Consider the following 20174-nt stretch of genomic DNA (forward strand, 5'->3'; position numbering starts at 1 on the left):
TTAGGTTTTATAATTTTTAATACAACCTTAGAAAGAGGGTATACTTTCCTTTTCCTGTATATAATACAATAAGCAGGTTTTTTTTACTTGAGTATTTTTTTTACCACATTTCTTTAAAAGAAAAATGAATTCCTTTGAAAATAACTTTATCAAGCACTGTTAGCATTAATTAGAAACCTTTTTACTTTATTTTCAACCATTAAGTTTCATGAATTCAGCTCTTTGTCTTCACATTACGTTGTATATTTTATGTTGTACCTATACAGTTCTTGTCTGGCTTGTGAGCACCTATGAATTTCAAGTGACTGAACATACTCAGAAATAAACGCAAAATAACTAATTTATATAAAATAACACCATCTGTGACCAACTTTCATTAAAACTGGCTCCTGGAGTCTTTAAACACCTCTTATGACCATGTACTTGTGTCCCTGGAGACTTCCACACAACATCTGTGTTCTGACAGTCCACTCTTACATTTACTGATCCGTGTCGGTTTACACTTCAGTTTTTGAAAAAGTGAGGCGAGCAGGCTGAATGATTAGCAAGAACTAAAGTCTTTTCAGGTCATTGTTGAAGACTGGCTCACTTTCACACATATCGTAATATTTTTACACTTACATTGCATTTTACTTTGCTCTTTCCTTTTTTTTGTTGATTAACTAAACAGTTTATTGCTTTCAAAGCTGCTGGGTTTAATAATTATTCATTTATAGATGGAAAAGTGTGTGTGTGTGTGTGTGTGCCTTAGTATTTTAAAAAGCTAAAGAGTTGATATTAATTGATTTCATCGCACTTATTATTTAGAGATTACAAGTTTAATGTGCCATGGATTTAATTACAGTACTTGGCTGTGCGCTACATCACAAGCCCTTTTTTTCTGTAGTGCACGGAGCCATGGATCTTAGACCTTACAAAAGGGAGTATGTGTGTGTGCGACAGAGAGTGTAGCAGTGGGGGTGTGCATTAATGGTGCCATGGATACAGTTAATTATTTGTTTAGACTTGGGCAAACATAACCTTTTAAAGTATGCTGAATTAGCTTTTAGCAGTTTCTGTTTGTAGCTGTCTGCAAATGGCCGAGTCCGTCGCTGGTTGTTAATTTTTTGCTTCATGTTTGTCACTTTACTGTAAACGGTTAAGTGGTCAGGCTTATTCATTTAGGTCTCCAGCTTGCCAGTTTAGCCTGGTTTAAAATACAATAATCGCTCCATGGAATTGCAGAAAAGCAAAAGAATTCTAAAGCAATGAGCTCCCTCTTTCTATATCATAAGCTGCTAAATGATGTTAACATCTGCAAAATAAACAGGCTAGTGTTCATTATGCTGCATAATAAAAGAAACTGGGCTTAAAAACTCAAATTTGCCACTGATTTAGCACCGATATTCACAGGAACTTTCCAGAAACAGTTGACTAACTAGACTTGAAATGTACCCAATAACTTTGGATGCTAATGTAAGTGTGTGTTTGTTTGTGTGTGTGTTTGTCTTACCTGTATTGGAGTGTAAGTCCTCGTTGTCTGACTCATTACCGTTCTGGAGGCTCATCATCATCTTCATCTTCTGAAGCTTCTGGAGCTCGGCCATGGCTGCAGCTGTCAGGCCTGAAACACACAAACACACACACACACGGTTAGTTTCATCATGGCATAGCTCTTCAGGCTCACCGTCATGCCAGTCAATCAAAATTCAAATTAAAGCATTTGCTGCTCTCAAGTTCAACCATTTCTCATGAATAACCAATCACAACACTTGTTACAGCGTCCCTGGACCTCCCAAGTCCTACCTGCCTTTACCCATGATGACTTGCAGGAAGCTGGGACACACACACACACACACACACACACACAGATGCTTGCACTGGACTGTCGCTGTCAAATTTTCTTTTCAGTGCCAGTGTTTTGCTGAAATGTTTCAGGTTGTGAGCGCAGTTTCAGGAGCCTTGGGCCTGATGTGTATTCGCTGATACACATGCAGAATGTGACACGCATGCAGGGAGATACCCCCCCCCCCTCCCACACACACACACACACACACACACACACACACACACACACACACTGACCCCCCCCCCCCCCACACACACACACACACACACACGCACACACACACCCTTTTGTATGAACTAAGATCCCTGGCTCTGTGCACTGACCTGGAACTGACTTCTATACACAACAACCAGCAGAGTGAGAGAGATGACCCTGTGTGTGCGTGCGTGTGTGTGTGTCTTATTGTGTAAAACCCCTATTATGTGTGTGAGTGTGCACGTGAGCTTTTGCATTGTGCTGAGTGTGTCTGTACAGTTTGCTTTCATGTATAAATGTGAATGTGAGGGAATGCATGCATGCTTATCACTGCTATCCGTGCGTGTGTGTGTGTGTGTGTGTGTGTGTGTGTGTGTGTGTGTGTGTGTGTGTGTGTGTGCGTGTGCGTGTGTGTGTGTGTGGAGGTCAGTTGGCTTTGCCCCGGTCACGGTTGATGGCTTTGGAGGAATGTCCATTACACACAGTACAGTTGTCTGTACGCTATAAAGAAAATAAGATAGAGGGATGGAGGAGGAAAAGGGGGAAGGGAAAAGGGGGTTGTTTGAAATTTAATTTAAAGCAGGATGGAGGGATAGATGAGGGAGGAGGGGGAGGTGTGGAGGAGAGGAAGTTGTGTGCAGGTTAAACTAGACCTGATCTTTAATCAGTAGTAATAGTAACTAAGCACATTTATGTACTCGTAACAGGTGGATTTGTTTTCCAAAGTTAAGCTCCCCAGCAGCACATGAAGCAGTTATAACTGTCTCTACCAGCTTAACATTGTGTGGATGTGTATATGTAATGCTTTAATATACAAATATTTATCTCCATAATTCAGAAGTGAAAAGAAATACTTATCAAAATATTTTAATTGAATGTCCTATAAGCCAGCAAATGTACAATAAAAAGTACATTTCCCTCACAGGGTATTGGAGTGAACCCATGATTGTTATATTGATTAATAGATAGAAAGGGTGAGCACTGTGAGTCCTATCACCTTCAAGGTTATTGTGATGTTTAGATTCGTTAAATTTGCAGTTATTGCAGTTATTAATAAGCACAAAACTCATCAACTGGATTTTTTAGATATATCTCGTAACTTTTTTTTTCAGTTTTTAACTTAGTAAGTTCCTTTTTGTATTACATTCACTTTTTTTGCTCTATTATTTATTTAGATTCTTATTTAATGACCTCCGCTGGGACTCTTAAAAAGCACCGTATTTTCACGACCATAAGGCGCACTTAAAAGTTTTAGATTTTCTTCAAAAAGTGCGGCGCCCTATAGCGCGGTGCGCCCTATGTGTTGTAAGGAGGACGTAGTAGAGAACACCATGAGAACGTTAAAGGGTGAAGTGTGGGCGTTGATCGTATATACCGGGACAATCGCACATACCTGTATAAAAGAACAGGTATGTGCATTATGCAGGACATCGTTGTTTTAACAACCCTGAAAATGGCAAAGAGACACGCTTACGAAGCACAGTTTAAACTGAAGGCCATCAGCTACGCGGAGGAACATGGAAATCGAGCAGCGGCGAGAGAATTTAAGATTAACGAATCGATGGTTCGCAAATGGAGGAAGCTGGAAAACAAGCTCCGGCAGGTCAAGAAAACGCAGCTGAGTTTCCGCGGACATAAGGCGAGGTGGCCCGAGTTGGAGGAAAGACTCGAGCGGTGGATCATCGAGCAAAGAGCGAGCGGGAGAAGCGTTTCGACGGTCACCATTCGGCTAAAAGCAGTTTCACTAGCTGAAGAGATGAACATTGAACATTTCCAAGGAGGTCCGTCTTGGTGCTTTCGTTTTATGAAACGGTGCCATTTTTCCATCCGGACCAGGACTACGGTAGCGCAGCAACTTCCAGCGGATTATAAGGAAAAGCTGGCCATCTTCCGCTCCTACTGCAGCAAACACATCGGCGACAAAAACATCCAGCCCAGCCACATCACAAACATGGACGAGGTCCCGCTCACTTTTGACATCCCGGTGAGTCACACTGTGGAGAAGAAGGGGACCAGCACGCTAGCGATACGCACAACGGGGCACGAAAAGTCTTCTTTTACTGTTGTGCTTGGCTGCCATGCTAATGGACAGAAACTGCCGCCTATGGTGATTTTTAAGCGAAAGACTTTGCCTAAAGAGAAGTTTCCAGCAGAAATCATCATTAAGGCAAATGAAAAGGGCTGGATGGATGAGGAAATGATGAAAGACTGGCTGAGGGAGGTGTATGTAAGGAGACCAGGTGGTTTTTTTCCACGCAGTTTCACTAAGAGTGGAAGGCAGCGCCGGGTGAGTTACGCCACAATTTGCCAATGGATTGTAGATGCTTGGGCTAACATGTCTGCTGGCACTGTTGTTCGAGCTTTCACAAAAGCCGGCATCGTTTCCGAGGAGCCGCACGGCACGGAAAGTGACTCTGACAGTGAAGACAGTGAACCTGGCATGTTTGATGGAGATTTAGTGCAGCTGTTCAATTCAGACCCAGAGGATGAGGACTTCGATGGGTTTGATTGATGATAAAATGTGAGTACCAAACTTTGTTTTGCTCCTGCTTTATTTTTAAATATGCACACTTGTATGCTTGTGTGTTGTTGATGATGACGATTACCGGCAATAGAAATGTGAGTAAGGTACCGAATTCAGATTTGCTCCCGCTTTATTTTTAAATACGCATACGGTACTTGTATGCGCCCTATGGTCCAGTGCGCCTTATGTGTGTGTTAAATACAGTAAGGGCACACATAACTGAGACTGCGCCTTTTAGCACAGTGCACCTTATGGTCGTGAAAATACGGCAGTTAGAAACTTGTGTATTTAAACAGGCTTTCTGGTTCTGTTATTTTAAAACGGCCTGTTTATTTTACTGTGTCTATCTCTTTATCTTTTTACTTAATTTTACTTTATTATCAAAAACATTAGGTGTAAAATGCTAACTGTATAAAACATTACCAAAACACTGAACACAATAAGCTGAAAAAGGCAGAAACTTTATGGAGCTATTTTGGTTTTGTGTTATTTTATTTATTTCATTTCATTGAGCTATTCTGCTAATGCTTATGGTTTGGCTGCTTTAACCCAAGAGTTTATCCACTTTTAGATCAATACAGTGCATTTCATCTTATCCTGTGGATGAGGAGGCAGTTTTATACAATTTTCATACCAAAAGAAAAAATATAGGATCATTTAAGAAAATATATAATAATAATAATAATAATAATAATAATAATAATAATAATAATAATAATAATAATAATAATAATATACTATAATAGCAGAATGCAGTACAATATTGAAATACAGTTTTTTTTACAGCCGCTAGGACACATTTCACAATACTTAGGTCACTTTTGCAAAACTCTTCACACAATTCTCCTAACTGACCTTCAGCTTGGCAAAGCAGTTCATTTCACATTCAAAATGCACTACAACTACCAAAACACTTTATTCAGGTCTCAAATAAACTCATTCTTCCAGAACACTAGCAAAGGTTGACAGCCGACAAACACACTTTGTCACCCACAAAACAATGACCTAAAAAACACTAACAACATGTAGCATTACACAGTGTTTTCTTGTGTAAAACAAGGACACATCTCTCTTTATAATTTCAATATATGTTACTGGAATGAATCAGACATCATGCAGAATTTGTTAATATTTGTTTATGTATTTTTAATTTTTTGCACTGAGTAATCCCAAAATACAAGAATTTGTATACACACCATCCACTGATACACATACAATAGTAATGCTAATCTACTCGGTCTCCTCCATTTGGCCACAGGTTCTCATCCACATCACAGGGCAACACACCTAGGAAAGAATCTTCTGGCATTCCAGAATTGAAGGAGTTGAAAAATTCAAGGCAAGGCAAGTTTATTTGTATAGCACAATTCAACAACAAGGTGATTCAAAGTGCTTTACAGAGACATTAGAAACAAGAACAAATAAAAAGCATGATTTAAAATGTGTAGATGTTCATCTACAATGAGAATCAGCTGTGGCTGGTTAAACTGCATTTTTAGATTTAAAATATGTTTCAATAAAATATTGCTGTTGCATTTTGCTGTCTTTTCAAGTTTTGCATTGTGTTATTGTTTTGGCCATAAGTTTAACAGTTTTGAAAACAGTATGTAAGCACATGCAAAATGTCCTGTACGTACAAAGATTTTTGGCAGTTGTTGTGTCTGAGTGAGAAAATAATTCATGAAATTTGAGAGATGTAGTCATTGAATGCATTTTGTGCCAAAACAATGATAACTGATCCTCAGTTTAGCCCACATAGACTTCTGTTGTGCTCACTGTGTGAGGAGTTTTGCAAAAGTGACCTAAGTATTGAGAAATGTGTCCTAGCGTCTGTAAAAAACTGTAATATGGAAAATAACCATTAGCTTTAGATCAATTTTGACTCATAGGTTTTCACACTTTTTATAATTTATAATATAAAGTAACACTTGTGAAGGGAAATATTCTCTGACAGAAAATTAAATGGATTTTTAATTATCAAAAATTATGAAAATGTGACATTTCTCTTATGCAAATGTAGCAAATACGAGAAATGTAGCAAATAAAATAAATAAAAACATCCCTGAGTTCAGGGCGAAAGCTGTACAGACTGGACATCATACCTACTTTTGGACCAAAACTGAAATTCCTCTTCAGCACACAATGACTCGGACTGTTAATCAGTCCACGAATGGCAAAAACAACAGATCGAGCAGAAAGAAAGAGCGACCGAAAGAAAGACAGAGGTCTATTCAGAGAGCCTGAGGGAGAGTGACCAGACGTATTGTCTGCTGCCTGCTGAGAGAGGAGGAGGAGGATGAAATGAAGAAAGATGATGGAAAAAAAGAGGGCAAAAATAAGTTTTTTTTCTTGAGTCGACGCCATCGAACTGCTGCCCAAAAACGCTAAAGAAAGCACATGATTCTAAATTAAATCATGTCACGTAATTTTCAATGATTTTTTAAAATTATTCTGTATAAATTCAAGAAATAACTTTTGTAATTTAATATACACAACTGACATGTTTGTATTATTAATCTTTCATTTAATGGGTGAAATACCTTAGTGATAGTTCAAGGGGAAAAAAGTGAAGACAAGTCTTCTATTAGGAAGAATGAAGAAAAACATTCAGACAAGACGATATGAAGGAAGGCCCAAACATAGAAAGGGAGTTTGAAAATGGAAAAAAGGGGAATGGCATGGGAAAAAGTGGGACTGATAAAGGAAAGAAGGTCAGATTAAAAAAAAAGTGAAAGGAAAAACTTGCTGTTTTATGGGGAAAAGGGAAAGAACAAAGAAGCATGAAACAAAACTATATTATGGGAAAGATTTGAAGAAAATATGTGGCTCTTTACCCAGGACAGTGTCAATGTGTCAACGAAATTCATACCACTACGGTTCATTCAGGAGTGTACAATTGTTAGGTGAATATGTGTGACACTGTGTTAATATTCCCAAATGAAACAGGTCAAAACCTCTGACTTTTCTTCTATTGCAACAATGAATTTAGCATTTGTTGCTTTGAGTTAGCTGGACTGACATAAAAGTTTGCACATGTACTTGTGTCTCTCTGAGGATGAATCCTTAAAATGATATACTAATCAATGAATGAACTGACTTTTCTCAGGCTTCATGGTTTCAACAACTACTGGATCGAGAACTATAAAATTGTGTATATTCTGATGCTTCACTTTAGACCAATGCAACAACAAATTTAGGTTTGTACCTTTAAGTTGAATATTTTGATGAGACTGAATGCCATTAATTTTTCCCCCGAGGAACAGTAGTAAATGCTAGCTGGAAAACTGTGACTGAGAGAACCTCAAAATTACTGGATTGAAACAAATGTTCCCTTCATAACAGCTAAGTTTTTGTCCAACATCACGATCAGGTTTACACTTCAACCTGGGTCCTACTTCAAAATGTCAGCAAAAACGTAATTTTGATTAACCTCATCTAATGCTGTAGTATAACACTAACAATATAGCTCGTTAGCATGCTGATGTTGGCACACTGAGAAAAGCATTTATTTTTAAAGCTACAGAGCTGTTAACATGGCACTCACCAAATTCTGCATGATTTTTACCTCATTCATACATCTCCATGTAATCAGCATACATCTGAAAACCTGCTCCAGAGCTGAGGGAAGTCTTTTATACATGAAGAAAAACAAGTGGGCTGAGAATAGATCCCTGTGGAACACCTGTTGGAAAGGACTAAGTTTTTTAAAATCATTTTTCTGATTAGAAAGGAAAGATTTGAACGTTTGCCATGTTGATGGATGAGAATGTCATGATTTAATGTATCAAATGTCTTTGAGTAAAAGAGTAACTGTAAAGAAGGTAAAATATATATATTCATAATTCATCAAAAATGTTGCTGCTTTTCTTTGAATACAAATGAACTCCAATCTAATCTATTATTTCTTCCTTACCTTTTTTCAACAGGTAAACATCTTACTGGATATCTGTGAACAGTTTTTTAAAAGCAACCTGGTTTCAAAGTGATGCTATCATAGATGTTTTTACTACAAATTTTAAATCATGCTTTTTATTTGTTCTTGTTTCTAATGTCTCTGTAAAGCACTTTGAATCACCTTGTTGTTGAATTGTGCTATACAAATAAACTTGCCTTGCCTTGCCTTGCCTTACATATCAAAGAAGCTCCTTTAATTATCCAATTCAGGGGTGCAGGGAGCCTATCCCAGCCACAACAGGGCAAGAGGCAGGGTACACCCTGATCAGGTTGCCAATGGGACAAAGGGCTAACAAAGAAAGAGACACTTAGTGGCAATTAAGAATGGCTAATTAACCTAACATGTATGTCTTTGGACTGTAGAGAAAGCACCAGTACCCGGACAGAACCCATGCAGAAACAGTGACAGTCAGTTAAACCCACTTTAAACACTTTGAATTCACCATCTGGATTGCTCATAGGTGTGAATGGTTGTCTGTCTCTCTGTGTTAGCCCTGAGTGGCAACCTGTCCAGGGTGTATCCCACATCAAACCCACTTTCACCCTTAATTGGACAAATGGAAGAAAATGGATGGATGGTATCTGTATTTGTTGTCGTCTGAATGACAGACTTATTATTCATTAATAGTTTTCATCTGAAAAAAAGTTGTTGAGATATTTTGTCCTGTACTTGTGGGCACAAGTGCAGAACATAAAGAAGTCACTTTCATTTTGTTGCGTTGAAAGTTGAAGTCAAGATGTTCCATTCAAGTTTTTCAAATTTGAGAATGAACGCTTGGGAATAGAAAACAAAGAGAGGTACAAGGGGATGGGGTTAAAATAGAAAATGGAGTCCCTCTGTGGGGTCAGGACTGCATTTACACATTGATTACTCTGAGGAACACCTTGACACACACACACACAGAGTTGCATTTACAGATACAGGAAACACACATGGGTGGACACGTACACACATTTGATCTCCATGTACACACACACACTCAGATACAGAGTCAGAACGCCCGCTCCGCCTCAATGCAACCAGAAGACGATCAATAGCAAAGCCAGAGCCACAATACTGTTCTCCATCATGACTATCAAACACGCACATGCACGCACACACACACACACACACAGCTCTCTCTCTTCCTATCTCAGATCAATGGCTGTCCGCTGTGTCCACGGTTACCGAGTGTAACCTGGACGTGTGTCCCTCTATCTATAAAGAGATGATCTATATTGCTCGCCCAAGTGCAATGTCTACAATATCCGAATCTAGGTTTGGGAAGGAGATTGGCGGTAGCAACTCTGTAAGAGCAATGAGACTTCCAACCCACATAACACGCACGACCACAGGTTTATGAAACAAAGTTTGCTTTATATATTTCCTTTTGGATCAGTTCCCTTTGCTCATCCTCAATGTAGGGATACCTTCAAATGCAGTAACCATCTCAAATGCATCACAAAAATAATTGAAACAATCAAAATAGATGTAAGACAAGAAACACAATATTTCAACACCCCAAAGAAAAGGAAAAAGAAAAGAAAATAGCACGTGAGTGTCCAGTTCCTTATGGTGTCAGTTTATTCAGTTACCCACTGTCCTGGGTTAAGAACTGAAAACGACCTGAATCTCAGGCGGAGAAAAAGTAGCAAAGAAAATGATAAGGTATCTCTCAGGTGGGCTTCCTTTTGTTTTTTTCCCTACCGCCCTCCTGGTACGGCAGGCATCAACGTGTCGGCGTCCTGACACAGAGAAGGCCTCCACAGCAGCAACAGTGTCTTAGACCCACGATACCAGCTCCTCACTTGGCACCCATGGAACTGTACCTCAAAAAAAAAACCAGTCTGCACACAAATACGCAGAATGTTAGATGTCCACATTCCTTAAATGTCCTTGTTCCTAATGTCCTTGGTTCTTTTGAAATATTAAAATAAATTTGCATCTTGTGACACATTAAAAGTAAATACACCGGTATTACTGTGCATCACCCGCAGTTACAGTAACAGCACAGCTATTGCACGTGAACTGCGCATAACCACTTAGCTGGCCGCGGCTGAACTAGCAGGCCCAAAAAAGTAAAAACATTAGACACTCATAATAAACAAAACTGTCACAACATTGCAATACTATGAAAACACATCTTAAACATCATTAAACACATTTACTACTATTCTGACTGGTTAGTTATTTTTTCCAGTGCATTGAACTGCAATAGCGGTGCTAAGTGAGCTAGGCTAACTCACCAGAATAGTTCAAAAAGTTCAAAGAAATACTCCGGCTCCTTTCAGGTAGGTACCCGTCTGTGGTTCACCGCTAACGACAGCTCTCTCACAAATGTTAATTAAACCTCTTTCCTCTCTTTCAACTGGAAAAAACCGTGCTCCGCGGCAGCATGGAGTTTTTCCTTGCTGTCCTTTTTCCTCTACACCACACCTTCACGCGCACGGAGCTGCAGATGGTGCCTTCAGGGCAAGCCCGGAAATTAAACTATCAGACAAGGACTACGATGCATTCAAAGAACCCTGTACTTCTGATTGCTGTAAATCTTACCAGGGTTACACGAGCATCGACCCCCGTCCCTAATGGCGACCACGAAACCTTGGGAATTAGTGTGTGATTGATTGACAGACTGCTTCAAAGGCACACGCATCATATAGCCTCCGTGTGTGTCTGTGTGTGTGTAGGACAGAGAGAGGGAATATATATATTTTCCAGTTTGTCTTCAAGTGCGTGTGTTTCAGCATCCCCCTGTGGGTTGTCTGCACATCGTTTACCCATCTCTTTTTTCCATCTTGTGCATTGTAATGCTTTCCGAAGGACATACGGTGGAAAGGAGAAGAGGAGAAGTGATAAAGGAGGAGTGAAAAAACAAGGAGTACAGAGCAGATCTCAATAGAGAAAACAGAGAATCATCAGCATAACTTGGCAAAAGTCAGGACTAGATTGTAAGAAAGTGCAAGGATTTCCCCACCAGCACTGAGATGGTGTTACACTTTTTAAAAACTAGTGTCCAGAAATAAAGTGACTTAATATTAATAATCTGTTAACGTTACTGTTTGAAAGTTGCTAAAACGGGATCTGTTACAGCAATACTCCATGCATGACATTCATAAAGGCTATTATTAGCCTGTTTGGCCTGTAATATTAATAGGCTACTGTTCAGTATGTGGAAATATACCATTGTGCTTTTAGATCTCATTTTTAAATAAATAAAGTTTATCCTATGTTACAACATCCAATTATTTGAGTCACTTACACCAATTGGCTACAGCAATGAAACCACAGGGAGGTAATATGAATCACGCTGATATGTCCAGTGTCAGACAATGTCGAAGATGGATATAGCTACTGAGTCTGAAAAATAAAGACAAACGGGAAGTTTCTAGAACTTGCATTCATTTTTAATAGCCACCAGAGGGCGTTACCTGTGGTGCCAATAAGATTTCCGGTCTGATATATGTCAATGGGAAGAACGGCTCTCTTAGGCTACGTTCACACTGCAGGCGAAAGCGCATCAAATCCGATTTTCTTTGACCCTATGTGACCCATATCCGTTCATGGTGTGACAGTGTGAACGGCACAAATCCGATATTTTCAAATCCGACCTGGGTCACTTTTGTATGTGGTACTGAATCTGATACATATCCGATGTTTTAGAAAGCGACTGCTGTTTGAACGGTCAAGTCGCATTAAATCTGTCTTTTACGTCACTGACACAAGACAGACGCCAATTATCAGCGCCGGAGAAGCGCCCGAGAAGACATCGCGGCCGCTTCCTGGTCATCCCGTGTAGATGTCAGTGAAACTGTTGGGAAGACAATGTTGGAGAAACGTGAACATTTTATTTGTACTGTATAATCTGCAGATTCTGACAGAAATCTGCAACTATCCTTTGAAGCACTGCTCCTCTAAAACAGCAATAAGGATAATTATTGGGCCATATGTAAATAACAAAATAACTTTAAAACTTAAAGCAAAATTGGGAAACGTAAAGTCCGAAACAAGTCTTTATATTAAGGGCCACCAGTCCAACAATACTGTTTGGTCTGGGTCTAAACAGAGCGCGTTGTGTGTGACGTCTTCTTTTGCGCATGCGGGCCGCTTTGAGCGTTCACAGTAGAGCGCGTTTGCTGTTGCATTTTATTTATAGTGTGAACAAGGAGACAAAAAAATCGGACTTGATCAAAAAAATCTGAATTGAGCATTAAGACCTGCAACGTGAACGTAACCAAAGTTGACCTAAGTAAACACTTTCCAAATGAGTTTAATAACTTGGGACTGACAAGTTAGTAGCCAATGAGCGTGTGGTTTCACAGTCAGATCGCACTCTCTGGCAGTGTTCAGGGAGCATGCAGATTGGCTGCAAATTGTGGCACCTGGTACGCTCACTGGCTTTCAGCCATACCACCCTGAGCACACCTGATCTCATCAGATCTCAGAATCAAAGCACAGTTGGGTTAGTACTTGGATGGGAGACCACCTGGGAATACTAGCTGCTGTAAGCTTGAGGCGATTGTGTACAGTAGATCATCTACTAACCGGAAGGCTGGTGGTTCGATTCCTGGCATGCTGAAGTATCCTTGGGTAAGATACTGAAACCCAAGTTACTCCTAATGCATTCAGAGTGTGCACGTTAGGTAAAAACGCTTGTATTGAGTGTGTGTGAATGGGTAAATATGACATGTTATATATGTGCCTTGACTCTACTCAAGTAGAAAACTGACATAAGAAGCAGTCTGATGATACCTGCTAATATATGCATGGTGGTAAGAACAAGACAGGCCAGTACACACGTCATAAATCCAACAACAATTCTGCTTAAGTGCTTTTTTCTTGCACAGGGTAAGAACATTTGCACATATTAGTAAATGAAAACCTCATTATTCAAGTTATTATCATGGCAGCAAAAGGAAAACCTAGACAGTATTTAACATGGAGTCTTAATGTTAGGACAGATCTGTGTGTATATGTATTCTTTTATTTAGCATCAAGAATCAAATTTATGGTATCATAACTTTCCTCCAACTGCAAGGTCTGTGAAATTGTAAATTACAGACGTTCATATTTGCTGAATATTTCCTAAATATACCCTGAAGTGCCAATAGCAGGTTGGGATTTGGGTTTGTTGCATGCAAAGATGAGGATTGTTAATTCTGAATAAAATCTGATTTGGTATTTTAAAAAAGTAAAAAATAAAAAAAGGCCTTGTTGTCATTAGTTGTTTAATCTTTACTTATTGAAAAAGCACAAGCAGAAAATCCAAAAATCCAGACTTGAAACTTTTTGCAAGACAAAGTTCAATAAAGACTTAATACTCATCAATTGGGTAACCAGGAGTGGGTGGTTTTTATTTGATTTTATTTTCAACGTCATGCTACATTTCACATGCTACACCCAAAACCTACTTCTAAACACAAAACTTTAAGTCCATGTCCTACATAATACAATAGTTGGACTAATTCCTTAGCATCACAAACATGTACCTTCTTTAGCTACTGAAAGGCCTTTCTTGATAAAAGCATCCACCACATGGCAGGCGATATCCTAAATGAGATCTGACAGTGTCCTCCACAGTGGGTCTGGATAGTCTTTAATAGCTTTGAGTTTGTTGGTGGAGGCCGTTGGGTGATATTCAACAGTCCTGAACCCCCCTCCCGAGCTCGCGTGAAACCCACCCCATTTGGCTGCGGTTGTAAATATTTAATCCACTGCACCTACATCTCTGACGAAGTGCTCTGAACGTGCTCTCAGAGATGGAGTGACACTTTGAATAAAACAAACAGGAAAACAGAGAAATTGCTCTTTGTGTTCTGAATTTAGAAACACACTGTTCTGGCTTTTTTTTTGTTTTTCCCCTTCGCTTTCTTCCGGCGAGCACTCGAGAGTGCCAATTTACAAATGCAGTCGATTGCTCTTGTGCTGAGTCAAATAGATTTCAGCTCAGTACTCTGGCACTTAGGTCGCCCATCTTTAGCTCTTACTGAATGTTCACGATGCCCATTTGCAGCCATTTTGCAGCCGCCATTTTGTGCTATTTCAAATGGAAATAGACACTAGCTGGAGAGTGATTGTTTTTGCAAAGTCTTTGACTTTGAACAGTTCAAACTAGAAGGCTTGGGGATTGCATTTGTTCTCCCGAATCAATACAAACTTTTCCATTAGGTTTCTTTATGAACTGCTATAACAACTGGGTTTGTAGGTCAGGGACTTGAGTCAAATAGAAACAAGATTTGAAAGCCCGTTGAAGACAATGTTTGATGTAAACTTTGGGTAATATAATGAAATCCAGTATTAGGGCTCTATTCACTATGATATATACTTATTATTTAGTTTAGACTATTAGAGTTTGGGGTTCTGTTGCCTACTAAGATTTACCATCATATTCAGTCAAAAGTTATTGCCTATTCGGTCAACTGCTCAATGGTAGTTCTCAGTTTAGTGGTTAAAGGTCAGAAGTAAAAATCAATGATTATGGGTTCTGTCGGCCTCATAAATATTTGTTGGGACTTTACTGTCTAATTAGATGAACAATTTAAGCGATTTAATGCTTAATAAAGCCACCAGTTAGAGCTTTTAGTACTTGATTACATGCCAAAACCAAAGCAAAGCTGAAAGTTTAAAAGTCATTAGCAATGATGAGAGGCTCTTTACAGGTAAATGTAAGTCCACCTTATACCCAAAAAACGAATGTTTAAGAAGATACATCGCCTATTAGTGATGGCTATTATAGTTTCCATTAACTATTAATGTTCTGTTAACTGTTCAAGTTGATGTCTGTGTGTTGGTGTGATTGATTTGTATTTTTTACTGCCTGACGTTTGTGGGTTCACTTTCCTGTTAAAAGTCAGTAGTTATGATCTCATTTTCATAGTCATGTCTGTAGTTACAGATTAAAGTTCAAAAGTCACACTTCAAAAATAATCCTCATTTATCTTATGTTGGGTGTATGCGTGGCTCCTCAGTTTAACCTTGATCTGAAATAAGCCATCCTTTCAGTAAGCAAACTTTCTTCTGATTGGCTGATCCATGCAAACAGCAGATGTGGGTGGGGCTTCTGTTCTCACTGTGCCTGAGATGCCCATATTAAGGATATTTTCCCTCCATGAAAGCCTGAAACTGAGTGTACGCCACACACTGACCTTATTACTGCAAACTTTTGGATATGGCTAATATCAGCATCACCACTGTAACTGTATATCTGCCTGAAAATAAGACAGGGCATAATAGGCTCCTTTGTCAGAGGCGCTGGCCAACGTCACTGGCTTTTATGAAGAAAGAGTGATTAAAAAGTGATGCAGCAGGAGGGGAAGGATTAAAAAGAAAAAACTTAATGTCACCTCAGTCCTCCTCAGACTCCCTCCCTCTCACTCTCCCACTCCACCTCCTTCATCTCTCTCCCTCTCTCTCTGCAGGTGCACATAAGAGTCCTCAGACAAGTGTATTCTTTTTAGGACAAGATTGAAAGCACTTCATCTGTAACCTACACAGAGTGTGCGTGTGTGTGTGTGCACGCGTGCGTGCGTGCGTGCGTGCGTGCGTGCGTGTGTGTGTTTTCATACAGCCAGATGTGTTCATCACTTCAAATTGGATGTATTTGCACAAGACTGTGCTAAAGAAAGGTGTTTACGCACCAATTGTGCATGGATACAAAGTCCGTTATAGGTGTGTGTTTAAAAAAGAAAAAAAATGGCACACTTGTGCATCCCTGTAAGTGTGTGTGTGTGTGTGTGTGTGTGTGTGTTTGAAGACAAGGCGAACCATTGAGCTGTTTTTGAAGTGAATTAACAAGTCAAATGAGTGCCGCAGCACCCTGCATAGGTTACCACACACACACACAAACACACTCCCACGCTTATCATCGCAGCGTCTTTGTTAAGGAAGATGAGGCCAATTAAACTGATATCACTCTCTCGCTGTTGTTGACGCCTCCTGCCCTCCCTTCTTCTCTCTCATCTTTACGTTCCATCCTCCTGTTTTTGTCTCCTTCCTCTCTGTTTCTCAGTTTTGAACCTTTTTTCCTTCTTCACTCTTTTTTTTCTCTCGTCTTCGTCGGCTGGTTTCTTTACTTTTTTCTTTAAAGTACTCCATCCACATTTTCCACCTCCTCCCTCATCCATGATTTCTTCCAACATCTCCCTTCTTCTCTGCCCTCCTCATTGTCCCGTCTTCTTCTTCTTCTTCTTCATTTTCCGCCCTCATGTCCTCTGCCTTTCTCTCACCATTTCCTCCAAACTCTCTCCTCCTCCTCCTCTCTCTGCGTTTCCTAACCGTGTGATAAATGTCCATCTGCGATTGGCCGATGCCCCCCATTGCTGTGGCGCCCGCGAGGTCGTAAACAACAGCCCGTCTCCCCCAGCAACGTGGTGTCTCCATGGACGCAGGGCCACTAAGACGACGGACTCTGCATGTGTGTGTGACTGAGACAGAATGCGACATCTGACAACTGCCAAGTGTGTGTGTGTGTGTTTTATATATGTTGTGCATGCATGTGCGTGAGTGTGTGTGTGTGTGTGTGTATGTGTGTGTGTGTGAGCTAATGAGCGATCATAAGTGAGCAAATGTTGTCTCTGGGTTCCACTAATGTTTAACAAACACACACACACACACACACACATATATCAGGTGTGTGTGTGTGTCATTAGTATGCCACAGTGAGCTGTGTCCATATGTCACTAAACAAAACCATGTTTTATTTATCCTGTAGAGGGAGAGGGAGGAGAGAAGGAGGCCAACAGTCACTGTCAAGGGGGATGGAGGGAAGGATGGAGGAGAAAAACTGGCGAGGTGATGGAGGGGAAAGATCTGAAGGAACGAGAGCGGCAAGAACGAAACGCAAATATGTGGAGAATGAAGAGGAAGCAAAATGAAGATCAGAGGAAGAGAAGTGAGGAGGTTCACAATGTGGAAGGAAAGGAAAGAGGAGATGATTGAAATGAGGGTAGGAAGGAGAGAAGGAAAGTTTAGTGTGGGACCACGATGAGGTGAGAGGGGAAAGATGGAAGGAGACAGTCAAGGAGGCAAGAGCAGAGGAAGAGAAAGGGAAAGCGTGGGGGAATTCAGGGTTGAAGAAATGACAGAAGAAACAACAGGAAGGAAAAAGAGGTGGAGGAGGAAGATCTGGAAAATGAAAGGAAGGAGGAAAGAAAGGGAAAGGAAAGAAAGGCTGGAAATAAAAGAGGAAAGGACAAATTAAAGAAAAAAGGAAATGAAGGGAAAGAAAGCAGAAGAAGAGAAGGAAGGGTAGTGACCCCAAAAAAGCAGAAAGGACAAAGGAGAGAGAAGAAAGCTGATAGAGGGAGCAGGAGGGAAAGAAAGATGCTTGGATTTCTTTTAAAAAAAAGGACATAATTGGGGGAGAGGGAACAGGGGGAAGGAGAGAACGAAAGAAGCAAGGAGGATACAAAAACAGCACACGAAAAAAGGAAAGTGAGGAAAAATTAAGAGCTTGTGAGGGGATGAAGGAGGAATACAAAGACGGGAAAAAGAAGGTGAGGAGAATGACGCTGAGGGCATGACGAAGGGATGGGGTAGGGAGCAGGAAAGCAAAAAGGAATGATGGAGAAAGAAAGAAGACAACTGCAGCAAATGAGTGGCACATGGAAAGAAAATCATGGAATATGAAGACAAAGGAAAGGGGGGAAGACAAGGTATGGATGGTGGAACTAAGAAAAAGAAGGAAGAGTGAAGGATAGAAAAGTTTACAAGAAGAGTCAAGATGAATGGAATGAGTTTAGGAATAAAAATGTGAACAGAGCAGGGAAGCAAGGCAAGAGACAATCAAGCAGGATACAAAAAACAAGAAGAGAAAGGAAGAAAATGGAGGAAAACTTATAGGAAAAAGGAGGGAAGAGTGAAGGAATGAAGGGAAATGAGAAGGGAGGATAGGAAGTGTGTTAGGAGTTAGGAGCAAGTTTAAGGAAGGAAAAGAAGAAAACAAAGGTTAGGAAAATGGAGGGCAAGTAGGGGACAGTAAGATGAAGGAAGCAGGATGGAAGAAGATGGAAAATAAGGCAAGGAAGATAGAAAGGTTACAAGAACAAATTAAGCAGAAGAAAGTAAAGGATATAAGGAAATTAAAGCATGAGGAGGGGGAGAAACAAAAAGGAAGAAAGAGGAGGCACAGGAAAGCAATTACAAAAATGAGTAGACAAAAGAGGAGGGAAGAAAATAGAGAGGAGATAGAGAAGGAAATAAAAGGGGAGGGAGGAAGGAAGAAAGAAGGAGGAGGGGAAAGAAGGAAAGCAGGAAGTAGAATAGCAGAATAAGTAAAGGAGAGGAGTAGGAGAGACAAGAAGTGGAGATTGAAGAGGATAAAGTGACAAAATAAAGGAAGCAAAGAATAAAGTGAGAAAGGTGGCAGACATGGGGGGGAAGAGAAGGGAGTGAAAGAAGTAGGAAGTAATAAAGTAAGGAAGATGCAGGCAGGAGGAAAAGAAGAGACTTAAAAAATGAAGAGCATGAAAACCTGGATGACAGAGCAGGAAGGAGGGAGGGAGACGAGTTGAGGAAGAAGGGAAAGGGAAGAAAAGAGGGACACAGCAAGGGAAGGAGGGGGGAGGATGGACAGATGGAGGAGTGGGACCCCAGAGACGTGTCATTCATCACACCACCATGCAATCTGCACTCGTTCACTCTCCCTTTCTCTTTCTCTGCAGGTCTTTTTCCTCCTCCTCGTCTCCTTCGCTTTACCCGTTTTTTTCTTTCGTTGTGTCATCCACTCGTTTATCCATCTTCCATCGCGCCATTTTTGTCACACTCCTTGCCTCTTCCTCGGTTCCGTCTTTTTTTCCCACTCTTTGGTCCCTCCAACCATGTTTTCCTCAGTACTTTGGCAGTCATTTTTAGGTTTCATTACCTCCTCTGGCGACGTCCCTCCTTTCTTCTCTCCATTTCTCCCCCTCCTCTATCCTTTGCGTTCCCTCCATTTCCACTTTCTGTGGCTACAGGAGGGGGAAAAAAGAGGGAGCCTTTCATTTTGTTTTCTTTGCCATCTCGATTGCTCAGAAAGAAAGGATGAGGATAGAGGAAAAGAGCTCCAACATTCGGAGTACCGATGCGTGTTGGTTACTTCACATCACAGATCACCAAAAGGTGGGCTGCAGCCCTGCCCAGATGCTCTCTTTTATGGATCCACATTATTTACTATACTCTGACACACTGTGTTTTTTTCTTGTTTTATATTTTACATGGCTTCATTAAATATGCTTGTAATAGCTGATTCTGAGGAGGTCGAGTGGGGACCTCCTTCGTTTTTGGTTGATCTGATAACGGAGTGACCCATCTGCACGCTTCTTTGGTTGGCAGATGCAAAAGGTACGGAGAAAACTGTTTCTACATGAAACTGCTCACAACAGGGTACGCATAAAAACACCTCATGATTTCTGGAAGGAGACATTCCTATTGAGCGTACAAATATATTTTATGGTGCTCTGAGCAACATATTGTGAGTACTCAGAGCAACGTCCGTATCTCTACAACTCGGCAACTTGCATCCACACAATCTAGATGCTTAAACAGCACTACAGGCACTACAGAGATGTTTACACATTTGATCAAAAAAATTTAAAAAACATATGAGTGTTTCCTTAAAATACAGCCCGCTCGGGATTCATGGTAGATGTTAATGTGAAAGCTCAAAATTAGTGAAATGTGTCAGTGCGCAGCTTTATGAGGATTACTGGTCATTTTCT

At 40.4% G+C, this 20174-nt stretch overlaps 1 protein-coding gene and 1 long non-coding RNA gene across 2 annotated transcripts in view; both read right to left on the reverse strand.

Annotated features, from left to right (window-relative positions):
• dachb (dachshund b) overlaps positions 1 to 20174 on the reverse strand; it is a 117928-nt gene that overhangs the window by 30458 nt on the left and 67296 nt on the right. Inside the window, exon 3 of the mRNA XM_085263234.1 lies at positions 1493 to 1603. Coding sequence (XP_085119360.1) covers positions 1493 to 1603 — 111 coding nt within the window. The remainder of the gene's footprint in view (positions 1 to 1492; positions 1604 to 20174) is intronic.
• Positions 9838 to 11038, reverse strand: LOC146579536 (uncharacterized). The gene is made up of 2 exons (XR_014891665.1): positions 10728 to 11038; positions 9838 to 10328 (listed from the first exon to the last, which is right to left on the reverse strand). It is a non-coding gene; the product is annotated as an uncharacterized LOC146579536 (long non-coding RNA).

This window comes from Mchenga conophoros, linkage group LG3 (genome assembly GCF_057382185.1).
Source record: "Mchenga conophoros isolate Kocher_MC1m ecotype Shallow Benthic linkage group LG3, M_conophoros_male_GT1.1, whole genome shotgun sequence".
In the NCBI taxonomy this organism is placed as follows: domain Eukaryota; kingdom Metazoa; phylum Chordata; class Actinopteri; order Cichliformes; family Cichlidae; genus Mchenga; species Mchenga conophoros.